Source organism: Lontra canadensis, unplaced genomic scaffold (assembly GCF_010015895.1).
Source record: "Lontra canadensis isolate GAN:19392208 unplaced genomic scaffold, GSC_riverotter_1.0 scaffold4, whole genome shotgun sequence".
In the NCBI taxonomy this organism is placed as follows: Eukaryota; Metazoa; Chordata; class Mammalia; order Carnivora; family Mustelidae; genus Lontra; species Lontra canadensis.
Window position 1 is genome coordinate 20255647 of NW_022630998.1, and position 26948 is coordinate 20282594.

The 26948-nt window shown below is 35.9% G+C and overlaps 1 protein-coding gene across 1 annotated transcript in view; it reads right to left on the reverse strand.

Annotated features, from left to right (window-relative positions):
- SLF1 (SMC5-SMC6 complex localization factor 1) overlaps positions 1-26948 on the reverse strand; it is a 74724-nt gene that overhangs the window by 13788 nt on the left and 33988 nt on the right. The window contains exons 13-15 of the mRNA XM_032846392.1: positions 20186-20317; positions 18982-19147; positions 12185-12332 (exon numbers count right to left, since the gene is read on the reverse strand). Of these exons, the coding sequence (XP_032702283.1) occupies positions 12185-12332; positions 18982-19147; positions 20186-20317 (446 nt within the window). The remainder of the gene's footprint in view (positions 1-12184; positions 12333-18981; positions 19148-20185; positions 20318-26948) is intronic.

Here is a 26948-nt window from a genome sequence, read left to right on the forward strand (position 1 = left end):
CAAACAGCCCTCACAGGTTTTGTTTTAAATTTTTAGTCATGGAGATAGGCATGATAATGTAAAACTCATTAGTTGATAAAAGAGCAGTTGGATCCAAATTTTGTTCTGACAGTTGGAATAAGTTAAATTCACCTGCTCAGATGACTAAAGCTCTTCAGTATTTATGGAGATGATATTTAAGATTTTTTATTAGCTTTATTTCCAAATAGTTCTTTTGCTTATTCCTTCAGATAAAAAGAACTTCTCCTTAAAGGTTACATTTCAAAGAATGGACCTTAGGTCTTAGAGTATGTGGCTGTTGAAAACTTATATTGCAAACACACCAAGTATCCAAGTTTTCTCCAGAATGGAGATCTGGGGCATATGTGCCTATGATTTGTCAGGAACGTAGGGTGATTGCTATTCAAACTTTTCTTTCCTTTTCTTAAGTGCAGGTCAATTCTATTTTCAATGTTCCGATCTTTTACCATATCTACCAGCATTTTAAGATTTATAGGGAAGATCTGGGGGACGGTAATTTTTTCTAGGACTTCATTTCTGGTTTTGCAAAGATCTGTAGGATATCATGGAAAAGATTTCCAACTAAGATAGAAACCTAAGGATTTCTGTATCTACAGTTTTAGGGTTTAGTGCAATATACCCTTGGTAAATTTTCTGTAATGTTTCAAAACTCAAAGGCCTTCTGATTGCACAATCCAACCTTGGACCAATTCATCTTAGGGGAAAAAGCCTCTACTGTTGCTTCTATGAGACCATGAACATTAGCCTTTAGGCCGTCAGTTGATCATTTCTAAGAGAGTCTAAGAGATACTCTGGTCCTGTTTCCTCAGAGAGATGGATTTTTCCTAAGGGATCCATCTGGCTCGTCAGTTAACTACAGCACAACTATGGGTCTGGTGAATACTCTTTTGCAGCTAATCAAGGTCCCCCCTAGTGGAGTTATGAATGGCCACTAATATTTCTGTTCACTAAATTTGGTAGGTCTTTTGAAAGTAGAGGTAAGAGGGCTTTATTATGTTAAAGATTTACTGGTGTTCATGGGTCAGGAACATCCTCAAGGGACACTGCACAGGAAGGTCTGAAGCTAGCAGGGGCTGATTACAGACCCCCTGTGAAGCAGGCGGAATTTTAAGAAATTGCAAAGGAGGCCTACTACTCATAACAGGTGCTACTGTCTAAATTTACTTCTTAGCCTTCAGCATTTACACTATTAACCAGTACACTTTGAGCTTGCAGATGAGGCTGGAAAGTTGTAGGTAAATCTTTTAGTAGAAGGAAATGCAGTTTCCTGGGTGTTTAAGGAATTTTGGGGGAAGACAGGGCAATTTGGGAAGTTAAAGAAATCTGCTGAGGAGATGGGGCTGGAATTTAAGATGGGAAGTTTATATGGGATGTGGACTTTAATTTTTGTTCGAATTTCTCTTCTTTAATCTTATTAAGGGAGTCCCTAAGGTTAGCTTTTATATTCTTGTGGGTCTCTCTTTTTAAATCTGGTCTTTACACGGTACCAACAAGACAAAAAAGCTCTCTAAAATTTTTCCTTTTATATATAACCAATTGTATATTTTTGTATTACAAAGGATTTATTGCCTGTCCATTGACATGAGGGATCTTATACTAATCTTAATAGCAATTCAAACCAGTAAACCTTTTTGTGGAAAGATCAAGAAAACATCCTTAGAATCAATCTTTACGGGGCACCTGGGTGGCTCAGTGGGTTGGGCCTCTGCCTTCGGCTCAGGTCATGATCTCAGGGTCCTGGGATCGAGCCCCGCGTTGGGCTCTCTGCTCAGCAGGGAGCCTGCTTCTTCCCTCTCTCTGCCTGCTTCTCTGCCTACTGTGATCTCTCTGTCAAATAAATAAAATCATTAAAAAAAAAAGAGTCAATCTTTACCATGGACACAAGAGGCAAGGTATAGAAGATGCAGCCCCTATGATCCAAGATCATTCAGAGTCTACCTTGGTTGTTAAGAGTAAAAAAGGTATAGTGAAAACTGTGCCTCCAGTCACAGACATGCTAATCTGTGAAAATGGGCAGACACTACTGGAATGGGACTTTTCTAGCAGTACTAAAACAACATAGGCTGAGATGACCAAGGCCTCTTCTGGACTAGGGCCTCTCATGACAAACTCTCCTCACAGCTTGCACAGTCAGACAAAGGGAGTGCTACTTATGACTTCATGTCTTGGAACCCTAGTCTATTCAACTGGCCACCAATCGGCATGCTGGTATGTGCACCTTCCAGCTGGCAGAAACAATGGAAGAATATTCTCACTTGAGTCAAGCTCTCAGGACATAGAACAAGACAAAAGGAAAACCTCATCCAGGTTCTCTTACATGTACACTAACTGAGACTTGGGTCTCTCAGAGCCAGAGTAACACTTCATAGGGATGTTCATTTCGGGGAATTGCGTGTTTTTTTTACCAAGTATCTCATGGCACAGAAATTGCCTTGAGGTTGGTGGGTGGCCTAGTTTCAATCTAACCTGCTCTAGGGCAATTTATCCTAATATGAGAGTCCTCAATTAGGCAATGGGCACTCTAATAGCCTTTAAATGATTGACCTGTGCCTCTCAATTTTGCATTGACTTTACTTTATGTGCATGTTGATGCACAACAAAGTTTGTCTAAACATACACCGTTTGATGAGAACATGAACTCACCAGTCCGTGTGGCCAGTGGTTCAAAAAAGTAGGTTTATGGGGTTTATGCTTGTGTTATACCCTATGGTTTTCCTCCTTATGACCAACGACAAAGCAGAAAGACAAAGAAAAACAGTGACCATCTCTGAGAGGAAAATGATCAATAAAAATCAAGATTACTCATAACAAACCCTGAACAGAGTCACTATACACAAGGAACTAGTTTCACAAATACTTCCTCCCGCTAATCTGTATTTAGAAAAGGAAAAAAAGGACTCTCACCATTCTTGTTTCCACCGGACCACATAGGCAGAGATCTGGGACACTGACATGGTAAGAATTCTTACCTTCTGCTGGCTTTCTGTCAATGGTCCCAGGATCTCAGCATGAGCAGCCCCAGAGGAAGCAGTAAAATTACTCTCTCTGTGGTCAACTGTAGGGGAGGAAAAATTTTTGCTCTTCCTGAAGTCTATTGGTCTTCAACTGTCTTTAGCTCAAATTAATCCACGTGCCAAGGTGGCACATTTTGGAGTATCATCTTCGGTTCCCCTATCACTACTAACACTGGAAAAATAAGAAGTAGGAAAAGTCAATAAAATTAGCAAAATAAACATAACAGGTTAAATGCATTTTAAAAATTGAAGAGAATGATAAACTAATTATCAATATAAAGCATAAAACTTGACCTCTGTAGTCAGGGGCTGAGTTTCTTTAGGCTGAAAAGACACCTGACAACCAATTAAAGTTCTTTCCTATTCAGACGCTTTACCAAAAGGCTAAGGGATGGTATCCTTACATTCCTTGATTGTTTGATCTGTTCAATTGGGGGGAGGAGGGTAAAAGAGGGGGAGCAATGAAAAAGAATGGACTAAGTGGGTGGAGAATTTCCCCCCAGGGAATATTTGGCAAGGTTTGGTTGTCACAACAAGGGTAAGAGGTGTTACTGGCATCCAGTGGTCAAAGCCTTGGAAACTACTAAATTCCCTATAATTCACAGTTCACAGGAGAGTCCCCAACAATAAAGAATTATTCAGCCCAAAATATAGAAAGTGCCCAGGCTAAGTTAGAAACTCTGCCTTGCCTAAAGACCTGACGTTCTTGCCTTGAGGCACACTGCCATCTGGGCAAATGGCTCCAGTCAGATGTTAAGCAGATCCAATTAGTCCCACAAAGACAGGAGATTGATGAATTCAAATAATCCTTTCCAAAATGGCCTCAACTGCAATATAATCTATAACAACTGGAAAATAGAAAGGAGTTATTTATAACCTTTTGTTACAACTGACTAGTCACAACCTACCAGACTATAAGTATTACTGAAACTGTATAAGCAGTGAACTGAAGAATGATAATCAGAAGATTTTAATCACCTTGAAATGTTACATTTTATAAATTTAAGATGTACAGCCAAGTCACTTTGATACATTTACATACTGTAACATGACTGCCATTGAAGTAACATTATATAACATCATTATAGTATAATATTATCTGTATTCATTATACTGTATATTAGATCTCTGTGGCTTATTTACTACTCTTTTTAAGTTTGTACCCCTAAACACAAATCAATCCTACCTCCCACTTCCCATCCTATAGTACACCATTTTGAGGTGGAGAACAAAGGCAAAATAAATGTATAAGAGAAATTAAGTTTCCTTTGTAGCCCATTGACAAGTAGTTGAGATAGGCAGAGTGACCTTCCTCAAGGAACTCAATTGCCTCAATGTTAATGCTTTGCCAGAGGCTCAAGACAACATTAGCTAGACATTAGCCCAACTTCCAGGATCCTGTAATTCTTTAACATACAAAATCCCTTTGGAAACTTCCTTTATCTCTATCCTCCCAAAAAAGATGTATATTAGCAGTCATCCTCCAAACATATGGCTCGCTGATAAACCTCTGAAGGGTCTCATGACCAAGGTTTTAATAGACTGTAGTAAATGAATGACCTTTTCCTATAAACAGCTAGCCCCTCAAGGTCCTAAAAGCCTTGCTTCCAAATTCCTTAGAGACTTAAATCCTATCCTTAACCCCTCCCAACTTAAAACTACAAAATCAGTCCCTCCTCATAACCCCAGGGAAGCGCCTTCTGTCCAAGGTTAAGATCCCTGTGCTTAAAAAAACCAAAACAAAACAGAAACATCTTTTTGCACCGAAGAGGTCTCAAGAATTCTTTCTGGACCATTCGCTCCAGCCACCCCAACATCACACCATATCAATTTCACTCTTTTTGTTGTTGTTGTTTTAGGCGGTGGTGTTGGTTTTACAGGGTTGACTTTTAAGATCCTGCACGTTAGCAGTATCATATGGTACTTGTCTCTCTCTGTGTGACTTATCTCACTTAGCATAATGCACGCAAGGTCCATCAATGTTGTTTCAAATGAATATCCTCCTTTGTCATGGCTGAATAATATTTCATTGTGTAGGTACACCACATCTTTTTTATCCATTCATCCAATGACAGGCATTTGGGTTTTTTCATATCTTGGCTATTGTGAATAATGCTGTGACAATGGGTGTGCATAAACCTCATCAAAATGCTATTTTCACTTCCTCTGGGTATGAACCCAAAGGTGGTATCGCTTAATTGTATGGTAGATTAATTTTAATTTTTTGAGGAACCTCCATATTATCGTTCATTATATTTGGATTATTCTACATTTCCACTAACAGTGCATAAAGGTCTCCCCTCCTTTTATTAAACACATCCTTTTTTTTTTTTTAAATTTTTTAAGATTTTTTTATTTATTGATTTGACAGACAGAGATCACAAGTAGACAGAGAGGCAGGCAGAGAGAGAGAGGGAAGCAGGCTCCCTGCTGAGCAGAGAGCCCAATGCGGGACTCGATCCCAGGACCCTGAGATCATGACCTGAGCCGAAGGCAGCGGCTTAACCCACTGAGCCACCCAGGCGCCCCTAAACACATCCTTTTAAACACATCAGCTCTTGTCTTCTTGATAATGTCCATTCTAACTGGTGAGGCGTTATCTCACTGTCATTTTAATTTGCATCTTCCTGATGATTAGTGATGCTGAGCATCTTTTCATGTGCCTGTTAGCCATTTTGATGTCCTCTTTGGAAAAATGTCTCTTTAGCTCCTCTGCCCAAATTTTTTAAAAGATTGTTTGTCTGCTATTAAGTTTTGTTAGTTCTTTGTATATTTTGAATATTAACCCCTCACTTTTTTTTTCCTTTTCAAGATTTCATTTATTTATTTGACAGAGACAGTGAGAGAGGGAACACAAGTGGGGAGAGTGAGAGAGTTTGGAAAAGCAGCCTCCCACTGAGCAGGGAGCCCAATGCAGGGCTTGATCTCAGGACCCTGGGATCATGACAGTAGCCGAAGGCAGATACTTAACAACTGAGTTACCTAGATACCCCATAACCCCTCATCTGATACATGGTTCGCAAAAACTTTTTTCTATTCTGAAACAATTCTTTTGAACATAAAATGTCTGGTTACATATTTTTTTTTTAAAGATTTTATTGGTTTATTTGTCAGAGAGAAAAAGAGAGGGAGAGCACACAAGCAGTGGGAGAGGCAGAGAGAGAGAGAAGCAGGCTCCCTGCTGAGCAAGGAGCCCCATGTGGGACTCGATCCCAGGACACCTGGATCATGACCTGAGCCGAAGGCAGCAGCTTAACCAACTGAGCCACCCAGGTGTCCCTGGTTACACATTTTTTTAAAAAGCCTATCATCATAGCCTTTACTACAACCAATTGATTGATCTCTTAACTTATCACCTCTAAGAGGAGACAAAAAGAAAGTAGAAATAACTTTCACTGTACAGTTCAAAAGAGATAATCCAAATGAAATTATTCATCCAGAAAGAGCATTTGATAGCTTAAAAAAAAACAAAACAGAAAACACTAAAATCATAAAGGATCCACATTTTACCAGATAATACATTTAAAGGGACTAATAAATAGATGAAAAATAGAACACAAGAAACTAAGCCACAGGACTGTAAGCCCTTTAAGGACAGGATCATTTTTGAATCCCTTACAGGTTATAGGTCACTGACTTGCAGATAACAAACATTTAGTATTTGAAAGATACTTGAATGCATGAATGAATGGCAGAGACCAATAACTGTAGAGAGCAAAACCTAGATCATCTTTTCAAAAGTTTATCACATCATGCCACTCCTCATTAAAATGGCTTCTAACTCTTTCTTTGCCTTTATTTACTCTTCTCCTTGCATCTTGCCAACAGCCAGCTACTGTAAGATTTCACACAGGCCCCACTTTTTCCTTTCTCAGTTTTGGCAAATGTGTTTTCTAATGGGAGATGTTTCCCTGACTCTGCCCAACTCCTACTTATCCTGTAGGACTGCTTTCCTTGACTACCTGGTATAAAGTGTAAGTTCACTCATCTCAACACCTGGCTTTTGTTTGAATCACTTGGCTTTTTTTTTTTTAAGATTTTATTTATTTATTTGACAGACAGAGATCACAAATAGGCAGAGAGGCAGTGTGGGGAAAAGGGGCAGAACAGGCTCCCTGCCAAGCAGAGATCCCGATGTAGGGCTTGATCCCAGGACCCTGAGATTATGACCTGACACTAAGGTAGAGGCTTAACCCACTGGGCCACCCAGGTGCCCCTCACTTGGCATTTTTAAATGATGTATGTGCATCTACTTGTAGTCTATTTCTCCCACCAAAAGCTCCAAAAATTTAAGAACCATGTTTTGTTTCACCTCCTTCCAGTGTACATGGCATTTAGACCAACACCTGGTAGAGTGGAAATAAAAAATTGCTGAATAAATGAAGAGAATAGAAACATTTTGATGAGATCCTTAGTAAAATTATGAAAAAATACTGATGAAAAGAGGCCTGAAGCATGCAGAGGGATTATAATAGAGATTTAAAAAATGAAAGTGAATAAAGATTTTGAAAAACTATCAGGATAATGATGTAGATGGAGAAGGGCATAGGAAGCTTTATTAAAGTTCTCTAAAGATATCAAAAATCTTACTGTAGATTGTGATGACATGTTTTCTTTCCACTAAAAACAGGAGAAGTTTAAGTTAGAAAACAATGTCTTGTTGTCTATCTTTATAAATAAAGTTTTACTGGAACACAGCCATGTCCATTTACATATTGTGTATGGCTGCTCTTCCTACAACTGCAGAGCTGAGGATAGACTGTGAGTCTGTAGAGCCAATAATACTTACTATGTGCTACCACACACACAAAAATTTGCAAACCCTTAGTTTAAGCCAATTTACCAGGAATTTCAATTAGCCATAAAAATACCCCTTTCAGATCACTTTATCTTAAAATACAGAAAAGGAGATAAGAAAACTTTCTGTTCAAAGTGTTCAGAAATAAAAGAGAATGGCGTCAATGTGGGTTGACAGACATGAGATCTGATGGAAAGGAGAAAGGATTTTACTTACCTAGTGAAAGATCTTCTGCCTTAATTTTCTACAAAAACTAACAACAGTTTTACTAAACTAAAATTAATAGATTTGAATCTGAGTAGCATCACAATATGAATTTTATACTTTTGCACTAAGAAAAACAAAAATGAGCTACCCTATGACCCTGCAATTGCACTACTGGCTATTTACCCCAAAGATACAGATGTAGTGAAAAGAAGGGCCATCTGTACCCCAATGTTCATAGCAGCAATGGCCACAGTCGCCAAACTGTGGAAAGAGACAAGATGCCTTCAACAGACGAATGGATAAAGAAGATATGGTCCATATATACAACGGAGTATTATGCCTCCATCAGAAAGTATGAATACCCAACTTTTGTATCAACATGGATGGGACTGAAGGAGATTATGCTGAGTGAAATAAGTCAAGCGGAGAGAGTCAGTTATCATATGGTTTCACTTGTGGAGCATAAGGAATATCACAGAGGACATTGGGAGTTGGAGAGAAGTGAGTTGGGAGAAATTGGAGGGGAGACAAACCATGAGACTGTGGACTCTTGAGAAACAAACTGAGGGTTTCAGAGGGGAGAAGGATGCGGGGTTGGGTGAGCCTGGTGGTGGGTATTAAGGAAGGCACATATTGTGTGGAGCACTGGGTGTGGTGCATAAACAATGAATCTAGGAACACTGAAAAAAAATTTAAATTAAAAACAAACAAAGAAAACAACCCAAGAATGTACTCTTGGCCATAAATGAGAAAGATGGACCATTATCTTCATTTGGATGTCATGTAACAGTCAAACTATAACATTTTTACTAGTGACTTAGGAAAAGCAAAAAATAGTAACTGAGCTAAAGAATAATGCAAAGAGGAGCACCTGGGTAGCTCAGTGGGTTAAGTGACCAACTCTTGGTTTTAGCTCAGGTCCTGATCTCAGGGTTGTGGGATTGAGCCTTATGTCAGGCTACCCAGCTACTGCAGAGTCTGCTTGGGACTCTCACTCCCTTTCAAATCAATCAATCTTAGGAAAAAAAAAAAAAAAAAAAAAAAAGCCAAAAAAAAAAAAAAAAAAAAAAAAAAAGGGGGGGGTGGGATGGCAGGGGTAGCAATAGAGAAAAAGGAATGGTTCTTCACCAAAGTATCAACATGCTGACAAAAAAAGACATTATTAGAATACCTGGTCCACTTGTGCAGATAAAAGTATTATACTATAAAGTCTATAATAAACACTTTAATTTTACATATTATATAGAAAAGCTACTGCTCTCTTAAAGACAAACTGTTCACCTGATTTTTCTCTTGACAAAGGTAAAAAATCAAGACATACTAACAACAAAAAATTATAAAGATAGTAAATTGAACCATTTTAGAAATAAATTTTTAAAACCACCTACCTGTAGCTAAATTAAGAAGCCTAAGGGACCAATTTTATGTGCTTTGAGAAGAAATAAAAAAAAATAATTTCAAACATGGATATAGTTTAAATCTCAATTAGAGTGTTAAATGATCTAATGTATCTGGGGAAGCAAAGTCATTGCTCAGTATGTCGAAAGAATTGCAATGGTGGGGAGTGTGAGTGTCTCAGTAGGCTGAGTGTCTGTCTTTGGCTTGGGTCAGGATCCTGGGATTGAACCCCACTCCCTGGGTGGGAGTCTGCTTCTCCCTCTGTCCCTCCTCCCCTTAACCTGGGCTCATAAGCACATGTGTGCTTATATACTCTCCCTCTCTTGCAAAAATAAATTAATAAATTCTTAAAAGGAAGAAAAGAAGAATTGTAACGGTAACATTAATTCTAGATTTAGCTGAAGTTAGTCAGACTAAAACTTGCTGGATTTAAACTTGCCATATGAAAGGTGAAAATAAGACTGGATAACAATACTTTGCTTTAAAGTAAAGGAAAATTCAGAATATGAGAGAAGCAACCACTGAAGCTCATGTATGGAGAACTCAATTAGTATAGGCTTGTATTTCCTGCATTTGGCTAAACTACAAGATAAATTATATTTCTGTAAAGGTGACCAAATACATACCTGAAACAACACCTATAAATATACTGACTCTGAAGTCATTGAAGTCTATAAAGCCACTGCTAATCCTGTCCTGGGTGCCCCAACTCAAAGAAGTTTCATTATGGAATAAAAGCAGGGGAATCCTTTTAGCTGAATGTTTAGTTCTGATGCTAGCAAATGATGACAGAAATTTGCTTTTCTAAAACAACAACAGTAACAAAAGAACCACCCAGTAGGAATTGTGTGAAAGAAATAATAAGAAAAGATTCTAAAGGAAAATTGAATTGAGCTAAGAAATGTTAAAAAGTCATTCAACAAAGGACAGCTACTCCACAAAAGGAACAGTAATCACCCCTCAGCTCAATGAAAAAGAAAAAAAAAAAGAAGATAAAATGCTTTAGATAAAAAATCTTCTAACTTCAGTAGTATAAAAAGAGACCTCTCTTTGCAGAGGGCATCATCGAATAAATCCTGAACCTAGTTTTAATCCTCGATTCCTATTCTAGAATCTCTCTTCAAAGCATTAAAGTGATTGACAGCATATTCAGGAATTTTTTCTTTTACATAAAACCTAGATTCACTGAAACACAAGTGTAACAAAAAAGATTAACAATCTAAAATTTTTAAAGTATATGAAAATGATCTTTTATATTGGAGGGCCACAAACTCACTTGTTTTAAACAACACGTTCATTTTAGGAAGTTAGGATATAAGAGAGAGAGAAATAAAAAGATTCACAGCTTCCCAAACTGACTTTAAAGTTCAGGAATGTACCTTACGTCTTTTGGAAGCCCTCTTCACTTAGGAAACCAAAAGAGTTTAGCAGAACCTTTCATAAGGTAAGCACATGAAAATGAGTTCTATTATCACACTGCCTAAATAATACTCCTCCACCCATTTATTCTAAGGAAATAAAATCAGAATTGATGATTGGAGGGGAGGAGAAAGAGTGAGAAAATTATATAGAAATTACTTATTTTTGCTTTTTCCACGCTCATTTCTGTATCACCAGACTCAATGGGAAATAGTAGCAGCTTTTTATAATAAGGAAAATATAAAGCAACAGGTACACGGGACAAATTTTTTTTTCCCCAAATGTTTTTTAAATAGTGATATAACCCAAATTAATCCAAGTGGCTTTATAACATAAGTATTCTGAGTCAATGAATTTCATTGTCTCTTTTTAAGTATTTATGCAGGAAGAGACCTGAGAAGTCCTACACTGGGCTTCCTGCCCCATATAAAAGATAATGCTTTCTAGTCGAATGATAACAAGTTTTTTTTTTTTTTTTTAAAGATTTCATTTATTCATTTGACAGCGATCACAAGCAGGCAGAGAGGCAGCCAGAGAGAGGAGGAAGCAGGCTCCCCACAGAGCAGGAGCCTGGTGCAGGGCTCGATCCCAGGACCCTGGGATCATGACCCGAGCCAAAGGCAGAGGCTTTAACCCATTGAGCCACCCAGGCGCCCCGAATGATTACAAGTATTAAAGGGACCAGAAATAGTTCTTACCATATAAGATTCCAAAACACCATACCTAAAAAGCTAAACTATTTCTTCAATGAATAGAGAACAGATTTAAATTTGTCTAGTTAATAAAAATAAATAAATTTGTCTAGTTAAATGTTTACTTGCATAGGGTAGTTTACCTATAATTTTAGTTATAGGATTAAAGAAAACAATATTATTATATGTATATATATAATGATTTATTTCCAGAAACTATTTTTTGTAACTCAACTTTTATGAAATCATCATCAAAATAATACTTTGAATAATAAATGATGTGTATGGGGTGAAGGCTCATGCTCATGTAATATTAAGAAGGAAATAAGAATACAAATTACATGAGTTCAACTATGTAAAAATACTTAGAAATTACTAGAAAGAAAATGATGAAAAAGTGTTTATCTGTATGAGAGCATTCATTATGAGTAATTTTTACCTACTTTATACTCATGTGTATGCATGTTTATACATATATCTGCATGTATGTGTATCTATGTATATATACCTACATAAGTAAGTGTATATGTAAGTATTTTTCAAAAACTTCATATGAATGTATGTTGAAGATTACAAACTGCCTAAAGGAAAAGCACACAATAGGTCTATGAAAAACACAGTACAGATGCACTTACCATCACACGAAAGGGAAACATAACTTCCTAAGTCATCAGTCATGTGTCGCATCACATTTTTACCCCTCTTAAGACCAAGGAAGATCCAATAATCTATCGCTGCTCCAAGAATTCCAGTCAATAAATAAGCTAGCTCGTGTTTGAAGACCTAACATTAAGATGGGAGAAATATTAGTAAAACATATTAAATTATCTTTTCTTTAATCAGTGTTTATTTTGAATACTTGTTGAGACAAAGCTTAGTTATTTAATACGGGGTATGCTCATACTAAAAGGTATTCCTGAGAACCCTAGCAAGTTAACTCCATCTCTCTATTCTCTGTTTCTCCTTCTTTCTCTTCTCCTTCTTCCCCCATCCATACCTACATATTTACATCCACATGATGAAAACAGTTAATAAAACAAAACCTCCAGGACTTAATATATGGATAGCTTATAATAAACTTCTGAAATAACATTATTCAGTAGTGTCAAGTGCTTCAGTATGGCAATAATTCCATCACACCGATGAGGAAGTATCTGGCTTCTGTGGATTTCTGTTAACAGGAATACAGGATTATAAAAAAAGATGGACTTCGCCACACCTAGTGTTTATATATAAAATTAACCTTTACATTTATCCAAATGGCATATTCAATAAAAATTTTAGCAGGTAACTGTCCTTTTTGTTGTAAATGAAGAAACAGGTTGGATCAAATTGTAATTATTAAATTATATCAAATGCCATTACCTAACTTAGAGATGTATAAAGATTAATTTTTAGAGAACGAATACTGTTCTCTATCATCACTTCTACAATAAACATTATTAAATTCTCATAGAAAATATAGCAAGCATACAAAGTTTTAATTATAGTAAGTGTGCTTTACCTTAATGTGGAAAATATCTTTCTAATCCATAAATATGAAGGTGAAGAGGTAAAAAAATATTTTTTAAACACCTCTGATGAAGACATTAAAACTACTTCACATTTCTACAAAGACATTAAAACTAGTTGAAATTCTTTTATTTTTGTTATTTGTTTTTTAGGCATGTTGGATACGTGAAAAATCATCAAATTAACAACTGGGTAGAAAACATGTGAAAAGGTTATAATCAATAAATATTATAGTATCCGAATAGATTTTGAGTGCTATGTTCTGCAACCATACTATGCCTAATGTGGGATTAGGGACAGAGAAATCTCTAACCACCAGTGACTAGTGGATTTCTTTCTTCTACCTTCAGCAGACAAGGTTCTTATGGTATACAATATTTCATGAGGGCATCATCATTCCTTACTGGAAGAAGCTCTTAGTTAAGTGATTTCAAAACTGAAGTTCTAGTTCTGGTTTGTTGTCCAAACAAGGGTAAATTGTCAAGCAGCACATATGTCAGGCCTGCTGCTGAAATAGTTTTTACCAAGGAAAAAACCTAGAGTCAGGACGCTGAGGTGTACAAGTTCCCCCTTGCTCTATCATACTGTGTGGCAATACACTGCATTAAGGCTGGGCTGGACATTAGAATTTGAGAGACTGTGAAGAATGGGGCTGGAGGGATTTTAAGGGGCACGAATAGGGATGCCTTTCCTCTAATATCATCAGGGGCTATGATACAGAACTTGACCACAGCCTGATCCTGCCAGGTCAGGACTCATCAGTGGGCATCAGCAGCACCCTGTCTCCCACCCTGATTAGAGAGCTGGGTTTAAGTCTTCCCAGTGCAGCTTTCGGACTTGGGAAGCAGCAGCAGGACTGGCTCTATCAGCTGGCTGGGAAAGTACCAAGTCCTCCCCTAGTACTCTGGTAGGATCAAAGCCATCAACTGACCAGAACTCACTCCCTTAAGCATTGAGTCTTAGCTAGTCTTCAAAGTAGTCTGCAGGAAGCCAAGTTCTTACTTTGTAAAATTCTTATTTCGTAAAGGAGACAGTCGCTTTGAGAAAGTTTTATTTCTTATGGTTCAACTTATCAAGAGAACATAAAACAGTAGAGTGAAAAGCTACATTTAAACTAAAAATTGAACCTATCAAGATCCACACCACAAAATGCTTCTAGCAACAACATATATATCTGAGTATCACCAATGACACTACTCAAGAAGGATGCAAGAGACTAGTAAATTTTGATTTCTCGAAATGTTCCCCAACCTGAGAGTAGAGTAAATCAGGCACTTCAGATCCCTGATCCCAAGGCTCTGGACAGGGAAAAAGGAGCTAAGCCCATAGAGCTAAACTTCATATAAACCACAATCCAATACCTCAACAATTAAAAAAATAATCTCAGAAAATCAACCAGCTGGGACCTTTCTCTTTCCTTACACAAATTTATGTATACACACCTGATACCACAAATTAAAATCAATATTGCCTATTATTCAACTCACTTTGATATTATGACTATTAAACAGAGATGCGTAGCCCTTACAGTACTCTCAAGGAATGACTACAGCCTCCTTATCTTGATAAAGATACATCAAAATTATTCTTATCTGTGTGACATTTCCTATACTTCCATACTACCATATATTCATATAGTAAATTTTATATAAAAAGACATTTTCAAATTAGGTTCTTGGATCCTTTTATGATATATTCTTATCTACTATTCACTATAACCACAAGGCCAAGACCCTGCATTATGGATTGTACTCACTGCGAATTTAACAGTGTATAAATAATGCTACCGTTTCTTGCATAGTAGATATATATATTTATGATTTAGAAGTGGATTAGTGAGAAAATGGCAAATAAACCATGAAGGGAGAAAAGCTTTCCTGGAATACTGAAAAGTATGTTAAAGCTGAAAGAACAGAAAACTCTGAGAATTAAAGAAATCAGAGACATGATGCACACATGACACATATTTACATTAGAACATCTCTTTAATGTGTTAGAGTCTATTATCAGACATTCTGTCGATATAGTTCTCTATTATCTGCCAGTACAAGTAATCTCCATTTAATAAATTTCGTGATCTTCCAAAAACTGACTAGTATATAATGCAGAACTACGATCTGGGCCTTCAGACTTCCAGGTTAGGGCTTTAAGCAATATCCCCGGCAACAGATGACACAAGGCTCTGCTATACCCTTGTCAGAAAGATGCAAACATAATACACACAACGTGCCTCTTCCTGTTGAAAACACTGGCATTTGAAACAAGAGCAAGTATGCTGCAGTGGAGACTTGGCCTCTAAGCAAGGCTTTACCCTAACAAGGTGTGACACCTTGACTAAATTCTTTGGCCTCAATTTTCCTATCTTTAAATACAAAGAAACTTCCATTTCTACCTACACTTGTAGGGTTATCATTAAATAGCACTTAAGGACATCACAAAGAAAAACAGGACTAACCACCAAGCTTAGCAAAATTTGTACCTCCTTCATAACCTTGACACAGCTCACCTCTGCTCTTTGCCAAGGAAAGCCCAAAGCTTTCTCAGATTAATGACAATGAAATTCACTGCCTTTGTGTCACTCTGCAACACTTGCTGATTGACATTATGACAAAACAATATTAGCATAAACTGAGGACTTCTGTTTAGCTAATGACTTAAATTGAATGCTTCAACTCAGCAAATCAAGAAACAAATGCTTTACGGTACAGAAAATGATGTCTGTGAACATGCATGGAATTCTTGAAATTGGAAACTGCCAAAAAGATTTAATTAGGTACAAGAATGAATTCTAGCAGATAAGGTAACACATACACACACACAGACACAAAACCGTTTTTATGAATTTACACAATTCAAATGTTTAATAAAAATACCGATTTGCTAAGTTTTAAGGTGGTTCTAATATTACAACTGATGCTACAATTATTACAGATTGCTTTACAAAATATGTTTAATTTATTTATAAATTTGAACAAAAACCTTCAAGTTAATCATGGATAAATCTGTTATTATTTACATCAGTATTTCCTGAGTAAATTCTTCTCTTTGACAGTCCTTTGGTGATTTAGTAAAATTGTGAAAATGTCAGTTTTATTATTGTTTTCAGTTATAAATGAGCAATTTCATTTATATAATCAAATGGATAAAAAAGAAATACTCCATAATGAGAAAACTTTTTCTATCCCCAATGATTCTATGGTCTAAAAAGTACATAAATAGAGAGATTTTAATTAATAAGAATATTAGTTTTATCTTAGAAGTATTATACAAGTATTAAACCCAACTGGCAATGAAGTATAGTTTTATTTATGTTGAGTATTTTCAATTTACACGTGTGTATAATCATATTTCTTTTTAAATAAGACACATGTACAAAATAATCACTACTCACTTGATTACTGCCACATTATACAATTATTTGAACACAAAGACTAGTTATACCCAGAAATAATTCTCCCTTTTTAATTCCAAGTTAAAGAAAAATTAGGACACTCAAAAGAATTTTCTTTTTGTTAGCCTCAGGCACCCCCTAAGCCAGCAAGGGCTTCTGTTTCTGATAATGGAGGCTTAACTAATTCAAATAAATGACCTTATAAAAGAAAACTGAAGATGTTGAATACAATATGTAAAACATCTTCTGGAAAGATAACTTGTTATGTAAAACATAACTTCTGGAAAGTTACAAAGAATTGCTAAGCCAAGACCTAGGAGAAGGTAAGGAGACAAATGAGGCACTCAAAACTAGCTGACTTTGCCCTAAGGACACTTGATGACTGACCACAAAGAAAGAGCTGAGAGACCAAAATGTGGTTTTTGGAGTCTAGAGGAAAAGGAGTATAAAAGTCATAGTCCAAGGCCTAATACACAATAGAAAAAAACATGTATTTGTAGCCCTGTACTTCACATGGGACTATCCAGGGGCCCTCAAACCTGGCAACAGAAATTCTCTCTAGAGAAAGATATTCAGCACATTTGCCATGTTACTGTTTGTACAAATAATTTTTCAAATGCAATTTATGGCATACAGTAAATGGTAACTAGCTTGTAAGAGAATATAAAAAACACAAGAGAAGGAAAAAGGAGAAACAACAGAAATAGACTCAAAAGACTTCAAATATGAAACAGTCATACATAAACTATAAATTAACTATTACTGCCACATAAAAAGACAAAAGAAAACCTTAAAAATTTTGTAGGGAACAAGAAACCAGAAAAAAACATGCTTTAGTAATTAGGAAGTAAAAAAGTCTAAAACTGGCAAAAACGCAACAGACATGTTTAATAACATATTAGATACAGCTGAAAAGAGACTAGTGAACTAAAAATTAAATGAAAAGACACTACCCAGAATGCTCCAAATATAGAAAAAACCCTGATAATCTAGATGAGAGGGGGGAAAAGCAGAGTAAAAAAGAGAAGTTGTAACATAAGTTTAATTGGAACTAAAAAAAGTCAAGCAGAGAAAACAGATCAGAGGAAATATGAGAAGATAAACTATGTATGATTTTCCTTGACAAGGAATACTTTATGGCTCATCTGACACCAGAATTCTCCACCCAAACGCCATGCATTACTATATACAAAGTACAGATGGTTTTTAAAAAAGGGAGGAGGATAAATTCATGAAGTAGATTCCTAAGAGTCTGACTAAATCTCAATTATTAAACCTGTCATAAAAGATGACAGAGAGTAGGGCACCTAGGTGGCTCAGTCGGTTGAGCGTCAGACTCTTGATTTTGGCTCAGGTTATGATCTCAGGGTCCTGGGATCAGGCCTGGTATTGGGATCGAGTCTGTTTCTCTCCCTCTCTTTCCCTCTGTTCCTCCCCAAACATGCTCTCTCTCTCCCTCAAATAAATATTCTTAAAAAATGATAGAAAGCAATGTAAAACAGAGAAAACACATTGTGTAACCACACATGGAGTCAAAAAGGAAAGTTCAGTTAACTTCAGAAGGCAGAAATCATTATAGGGCACATCTTTAAAATGTAATTTACTATTAGAAATTTAAAAAAGCATAGGCAAACAAAATCCATTAATCATAACAAAAATACACTCATTTAGAAGTTTTAAAACATCCTAAAGTATTTCTTGAATCAAAGGAGAATTCTTAAGTGACAATAAAAAACGTTGAAAAAAAACATAAATAGCACACGAGATTTAGGTATCAAAACCTGTACATAAATCTCAATTTGTATTCAAAGGCAATTTATTTTGAGTATACTTATTAGAAATAAAGATTAAAATGAAAAAAAGATCCAAATGATCAAGACATAAAAGTAAAATGAAAGAATTAAAAACAATGATAGAACACAAAAAAGCAGAAAATAAAGTCCCAAAGGCAATTATTTTGAAGAGGAGAAAGGTGACTAGTAGTAATTATAAACCCAAAACATGGCAGAGTATGTTGCTATGCACTTTACATATTTCAGTGCATTTAATCTTCCCAACTACCCTCTGGTAGGTAATACACTAAAATCACTGTACATTAAATTTCTAATGACAAGCAAGATACACTTATGAAGAAATAACTGCTAACAACCAAAGGCAATTTTAAAAACAAGTCGAACATTTCATTTATATACACAAAAACTGGATGGACTCAATTTTTAAAATCCTAGGTTCTTTATGAATTGAAATGTACAAAAGTAAAAAACCTAGAATGATAAATGAATACAGATTTCTTAGCACTAATGATCAAATAACTGTCCCTAGCTACTATATCCAAATATGTGTTGATGAAGAAGCCACCCTCTAAGGATCTTTTACAATAAAACTTAATAAACTAAACAGAAAACAATGATACATTTGGGTAGATATTAGTTTTATTCAAATTGTTCAAAGAATAAACACAAAAGAAGCATAACTCAAAAATGTAGTTTTTCATAGGCAATTATTCGTTTGTAAATCAATGCTACTTACATCATTAGACTTGCATTTTTCCTTGTGAGAATATATAGTCCACTCCAAAAGCATATTTACTGGTTTGGTCAAAAGCCCAGAGGCCTCATTTCCTGACCAAAAGATTTCAAGAAGAATTGCCTTTCCTGTTATTTTCAGACTCTGAGAATCTGACCAGTCATACAACCTAATGAAAATATGAATCAAAGTATATCTTTATGCCAACTAGATCCCTATAGTTATTAGACATAATATCTCTTGCCATAATACAAAAAGATCTAGTGGTTTCTAAATATAGAAAGGCCATAATATATAAATATTACAATGTACAGTTATAATAAAGAACAAAATATAAAAAAGGCCACAATTCAATTTAATGACCAACAAATACACACACAGAGTAATCTAACTGCATGTTTTAGGGCATACACAAAATTTATCATGGATATTACAGATTCAATGTTATAAAACCTAGTGGGGGAAAAGAAAACCTAGTGGAACTTTTACTTAACTATTTGATTACTTAAGAATTAAAAAAAAACATAAACCCTGAAAAATGTAACGTAATTTTACCTATCCAAATGTCTAAGTTAGTAAAAAATAAACATGTGGACTAAAGACACAAAAAGAACACAAAAAACTTCATTGTCACTGAAGAACTATGTCTGCAACTGTGTGTTTTTTTGTTTTGTTTTGTTTTTAAAGATTTTATTTATTTATTTGACAGACAGAGATCACAAGTATGCAGAGAGGCAGGCAGAGAGAGTGGAGGAAGCAGGCTCCCCGCTGAGCGAAGAGCCCGATATGGGGCTCTATCCCAGGACCCTGGGATCATGACCCGAGCAGAAGGCAGAGGCTTTAACCCACTGAGCCACCCAGGCGCCCCTGCAACTGTGTTTTAAAAATAAATCTAAACTAGGGGCACTTGGGTGTCTCAGTCGGTTGGGCTTCTGCCCTCAGCTCAGGTCATGATCCCAGAGTCCCAGGATCCAGTCCCACATGAGGCTCCCTGCTTAGCAGGGAGCATGCTTCTGCCTCTCCCTCTGCTGCTCTCCCTGTCTATGCTCTCTTGAGCAATCTGTCAAATAAATAAAATCTTAAAAACAAAACAAAACATAAATCTAAACCGGAAAACAAGGTGACTCCTTAGCAGTATGTAAATAAATTAGAAAAATGGTACATGAAACAATATAAACATAGAAAAATTCTTTGTGATTAAACTTACTTTTGGCTCAGATGTCGCACTTCACTTTCCACTAAATTAAAGAAAAATTTGAGCAGGGTCAGGTGGAGCACCTTAGTGCCAATAATATTTTTTGAAATTTGATGGCAAAAACTTTCATTGTAAAGGCAAGACCTGAAAAACATGAACCCAGTAATTTGTGACATACAAACAAATCAATGAATATTCTGTGGACGAATACTCTTTCAGGATATTAGATTCTAATGAAATTTCCTTCAACAAAATATAAAGCTAACCAACAAAATCTTATCAATATATTTTCTTTAAAAAGAAAATATCTCATGACATTGAATTTTTAGCAATACAGATCTAATTTCTCTATTTTTTCATTGACTGTAATGTTTAATAGCCTAATGGCACTCTTTGTATTATTTCACTGCCAAAGAACAAAAAAATTATTACATTAAATGCTTTCATTTGAGGTTACCAGTTATACACTGAATTTATAAATACTCTCTATAGTCCTCTTCTTACTCAAAAATTTTGGTCACTATTTTTTTAGTAAAATGAAGGTGATTATGGGCTCTATTTTTTTTTTTTTTTTTTTTTTTTTTTGAGCGAGAGAGCAAGCAAGCATGTTGGGGTGGGGACAGAGGGAGAGGGAGATAGAATCCCAAGCAGGCGCCATACGCAGCATGGACACTGATATGGGGCTCAATCTCATGATGGAGATCCTGACCTGAGTCAATCAAGAGTTGGATGCTTAACTAAATGAGCCACCCAGGCACCCCATTTAGGGCTATTTTCTAAGAGTTTAAAAAATTCAATATTTATTTTCTTTCCATCTACTATAGCGGTCCTGTCCAACAGAACTTTCAGTGATGACGAATATGTTCTACTGAACACATGAAATGTAGATTGTATAACTAAGGACTTGAATTTTTTATTTTTTTTCAAAGATTTTTATTTATTTATTTGACACAGAGAAAGAGAGATCACAAGTAGGCAGAGCAGCAGGCAAAGAGAGAGAGCGGGAAGCAGGCTCCCTGCTGAGCATAGAGCCCAATGTGGGGCTCGATCCTAGGACCTGAGACATGATCTGAGCCGAAGGCAGAGGCTTAACCCACTGAGCCCCCCAGGCACCCTGAATTTTTAATTTTTTTAAACATTGTCAAATGTGGCTACTGGCTACTGGGTTGGATAGCAAAGCTGTATATTATTTTTTTTTTTTTAAAGAACATACAAATTACTCAGAAGTCTAGGCCTAAGAAAGAAATTCTAGGTAACAATATGTTTTATAATAATTTCTAATTTTATTACCAATTATATAAACAGTATACTTGAAACTTTCTACTTCTGTCTCCATCTTTCCCATCTTCTTTTTGAGTAACACACTGTCAGGTTAGGAGGGTCCTTAATGACTATTAAACTTAACAATATTTAATACCCAAATCTCTTCTAGAGGATGTTCTATGTCTATATAGGTAGTCTCTCTGAAAACTGCCAGAGATGGATACCATAGTATTTTTTATTAAAAAAAAAGTATATGAATATGTATGTATGTGTGTCTGTGTGTATAGAACAGCGTGCCTGGGTGGCTCAGTCGGTTAAGCGTCTGCCTTCAGCTTGGGTTATGATCTCAGGGTCCTGGGAATGAACACCATGTGGGGTTCGCCACTTAGCAGGGGTCTGCTTCTCCACTCCCTCTGTCTTCCACCAACTTGTGCTTTCTCTCTCTCTCTCCTTCCCAAATAAAATCTTTAAAAAACCCAATATATTATGGAATATTTCAAATATGTTTGAAAGTAGACTAATATTATCCAGCTCATATATATGCTTACCACTTCCCTAGACACCTCTGACTCCCAACGAACCCAATTATTTTGGCATGAAATTTGGTATTTCTATTTATTTAAGTTTACTTTTAATTCTACCTCCTGTTGCATTAATTCACCCAAATATTTACTAAACATATATTATGGTCTAGGTATTATATTAAGCACTGAGAATAGAGATGCTTAAAACTGAGCAACCATGTGAAGAGATGGAAAAACAGTTATCATGCAAATGGAAGTGAAAAGCTGGGAGAGTAATACATCTATCAGACAAAATGGACTTTAAAACAAAGACTACAACAAGAGACAAGGATCATTACATAACCATAAAGGACATACTCCAAAAAAAAGATTTAACACTTATAATTATTTATGCACCCAACATAGGAGTCTCCAAATACATAAAGCAACTGTTCAAACAGACATAAAGCAAGAAATTGGGAGTAATACAATAGCGGCAGGGGACTTTAATACCCCACTTACATCAATGGATAGATCAGACAGAAAATCAACAAATAAACAGTGTCACTGAATGACACATTGGACCAGATGGATCTAACAGGTATATTCAGAACATTCCATCCAAAACCAGTAAAATACACCTTCTTCTCAAACGTACATAGACATTCTGCAGAACAAATCCCGTATTAGGCTACAAAACAAGTCTCAACAAATTGAGAAAGACTTAAATCGTATCATGTATCTTTTCCAACCACACAGTACAAATCTAGAAACCAACCACAAAAAGAAATCTGGAAACAATAAAAATACATGGAGGTTAAACAACATGCTACTAAATGATGAATGGGTCAACCAAAAAATTGAAGAGGAAACAAAAAATACATGGAGACAAATGAAAATGAAAATACAATGGTCCAAAATCTTTGGGATAAAGCAAAAGATGTTCTAAGAGGGAAGATTAGAGCAATACAGGTCCAACTCAAGAAAGAAAGATCTCAAATTAAGGGCTTAACCTTACACCTAAGGAGCCAGAGGAAGAACAATAAACTAAGCCTAACACCAATAGAACAAAGGAAATAATAAAGATTAGAGCAGAAATAAATGAGATAAACTAAAAAAAACAATAGAACAGATCAGTGAAACCAGGAGCTGGTTTTTTAAAAAGATGAACAAAACTGAAACACCTTTAGCTAGATTCATTTAAGAGAGAAAGAGGACTCAATTTCAGAAATGAAGGAGGGGAGAAACAACAATTTATACCACAGAAATACAAAGGATTATGAGAAAATATGAAAAATTATATGCCAACAAATTGGACAACCTAAAAGAAATGGATAAATTCCTAAAATGTATAAGCATGTAAAACTGAATCAGGAAAAAAGAGAAAATCTGAACACAATGAATACTAGCAATGAAATTGAACCAGTATTCAAAAATCTTCCAACAAACAAGTCCAAGATCATATGACTTCCCAGTGAATTCTACAAAACATTTAAAGAGGATTTAAAACTTATTCTTCTTAGGGGCGCCTGGGTGGCTCAGTGGGTTAAAGCCTCTGCCTTCGGCTCAGGTCATGGTCTCAGGGTCCTGGGATCGAGCCCCACATCGGGCTCTCTGCTCAGCAGGGAGCCTGCTTCCTCCTCTCTCTCTGCCTGCTTCTCTGCCTACTTGTGATTTCTGTCAAATAAATAAATAAAATCTTTAAAAAAAAAAACAAAAAACAAACAAAAAAACTTATTCTTCTTAAACTATTTCAAAAAATAGAAGAGGAAAAAAAGCTTCCAAATTCATTCTGAGGCCAGCACTACCTTGATACCAAAATTGGATTAACACACAAATAGAACGCCTGGGTGGCAATGTGAGTTAAGCTTCTGCGTTGGGGGCAGGTCATGATCTCCAGGGCCTGGGATTGAGCCCCACATCCGGATCCCTACTTAGCGGGGAATCTGCTTCTCCTTCTCCCTCTGCCTTCTCCCCACTGCTCATGCTCTGTCTCTCAAGTAAATAAAATCTTAAAAAAAAAAACAAACCCAAAATATTACACGCACAAAAAAGTACCGGCCAGTAAGTGATGAACATAGATGTAAAAATTATCAACAAAATACTACTAAACTAAATCCAACAGTACATTAAAAATACAATTCACCATCAAATGGGATTTATCTGCAGGATACAAGAGTGGTTCAATATTCTCAAATCAATCAACATGACACATTACATCAACAAGAGAAAGGATAAAACCGTATGCTCATTCAATAGATGCAGAAAAAGCATTCATAAATTATAATATAGATTCATGGAAAAAAACCCTTAACAAAGTAGGTTTAGCAGGAACATAAGTCAATATAATAGAGGCCATTTATGAAGAACCCACAGTTAACATCATCCTTAAGGGTGAAAAACTGAGCGCTTTACTTCTATTATCAAGAACAAGGCAAGGAGGGCGGCTGGGTGGCTCAGTGGGTTAAAGCCTCTGCCTTCGGCTCAGGTCATGATCTCAGGGTCCTGGGATCGAGCACCACATTGGGCTCTCTGTCAGCGGGGAGCCTGCTTCCTCCTCTCTCTCTGCCTGCCTCTTTGCCTACTTGTGATCTCTGTCTGTCAAATAAATAAAATCTAAAAAAAAAAAAAAAAAAAGACAAAAAGGTTTCTTTAAAACAAAAAACAAAACAAAACAAAAAACCCTAAAGAGTCCACCAAAAAACTGTTAGAAGTGATAAATTAATTCAGTCAAGTTGTAGGATACAAATTCAATATACAAAGACCTGTTGTATTTCTGTACATTATTAGTGAATTAGCAGAAAGAAAACTTAGGAAATCAACTCCATTTCGGAACATACCAAAAAGACTCAAATGCTACGAATAAACTGAATCAAGGAAGTAAAAGACCTGTACTTCGAAAACTGTACGACACTGATGAAAGATACTGAAGAAGATACAAAGAAATGGAAAGACAGTCCATGCTCATGCATTGGGAGAACTAATTTTGTTAAAATGTCCATGCTATTCAAAGCAATCTACAGATTTAATGCAATCCCTATCAAAATATCAACAGCATTTTCCCTGAAACTAGAACAAAAAATACTAAAATTTATACACAACCACAGAAGACCCCAAATAGCCAAAGAAATCCTAAGAAAAATAAAAATATGGAGATATCCCAGGATGCCTGGATGCTCAGTCAGTCCCACGTCCAACTCTTGGGTTTTGGATCAGATATGATCTCCCGATTGTGAGACTGAGCCCTGCACTGGAATTCAGGCTCAACACACAGTGTGCTTGAGATTCTCTCCCTACACCTCTGCCCTGTGCTTCACTTGCATGCTCGGTCTCTCTCTAAAATAAGTGAGTAAAACCTTAAAAAATAAACCAAAACTAGAGGCATTACAATCCTATAGTATTACAAAGCTACATTAATCAAAACAGTATACTACCGGCACAAAATTAGACACATTGATCAATGGAACAGAACAGAAAGCTCAGAAATAAACCCACAATTATATGTCAATTAATCCATGGCAAAGAAGGCAAGAATATATGAGAAAAAGACCATCTCTTAAACAAATGGTACTGGGAAAACTGGACAGTTTCATGAGAAAGAACAAAACTGGACCACTTTCTTATACCATAAACAAAAATAAACTCAAAATGGACTCAAGACCTAAAGGTGAGACCTGAAATCATAAAATTTCTAGAAGAAAACACAGGCAGTAATATCTAACATCAGCTGGAGTAACATTTGTCTAGGTATGTCTCCTAAGGAAGGAAAAAGCAAAATTAAACTAATGGAACTACACCAAAATAAAATCCTTTTGTCCAGCAAAGAAAACCATCAACAAAACAAAAAGACAACCTACCGAATTGGAGAAAATATATGAAAATGATGTATCTGATAAGAGACTAACATCCGAAATTATAAAGAACTTAAACAGCTAAAAAAACAAATAATTCATTAAAAATGGGCAGAAGATATGAACAGACATTTCTCCAAAGAAGACATCCAGATGGCCGAGAGACACATGAAAAGATGCTCAACATCACTAATTATCAGAGAAATGCAAATCAAAACTACAATGAGATTATCACCTCACACCTATCAGAATGCCCAAAACCAGAAACACAAGAAACAAGTTTCACAAGGACATGGAGAAAAAGGAACCCTCATGAAACTGGTGGTAATTCAAGCTGGTGCAGCAAATGTGTAAAATAGTATGGAGGTTACTCAAAAAATTAATAACTCAAAAAAAATTAAAAACTAAAAATTATGATCCAGTAATTTTACTACTGGGCATTTGCCCAAGGGAAATGAAAACACTAAATGGAAAAGATATATGCAGTATGTTTACTACAGCATTATTTACAATAGCCACAGTATGGAAGCAACCCAAGTATGCATCCAGACATGAATGATTAAAGAAGATGTGGTAGATATACACAAAGGAATATTATTCAGCCATAAAAAATATAAAATCTTGCCATTTGTGACAACATGGATGAAGCTAGAGGATATAAAGTTAAGTGAAATAAGCCAGAGAAAGCCAAATACCACATAATTTCACTCATATATGGAATTTAAGAAACAAAATAAAGAAAAGAAGAGACAAAATAAACCAAACTCTTAAAGACAGAGAACAAACTGGGGGTTGCCAGAGAGGAGGATGACTCAAATTGGTGATGGGAATTAAAGCAAAATTCATCATGAGGAGCAATGAGTAATGTACAGAATTGTTGAATCCTTATATTGTTGTATCTGAAACTAAAAGAACACTGTATATTAATTATAACTGAATTTTTAAAAACTTAAAAAAAGAGTACTTTTCAGAAACTAAGAAGCTGACATGAGTAACAAACTGAACTGAAAAGGTCAAAAATTATGTAGTGACATGAGTTACAAGTTAAAGTATAATTAGGAGTTGGCCAGGTATTCATAGGATGTAAGAATGGAGATATATTAGACAGAGAAAACATAAGAGCAAAGGAATAGGCAATGAGAAATAGTTTAGTCACTG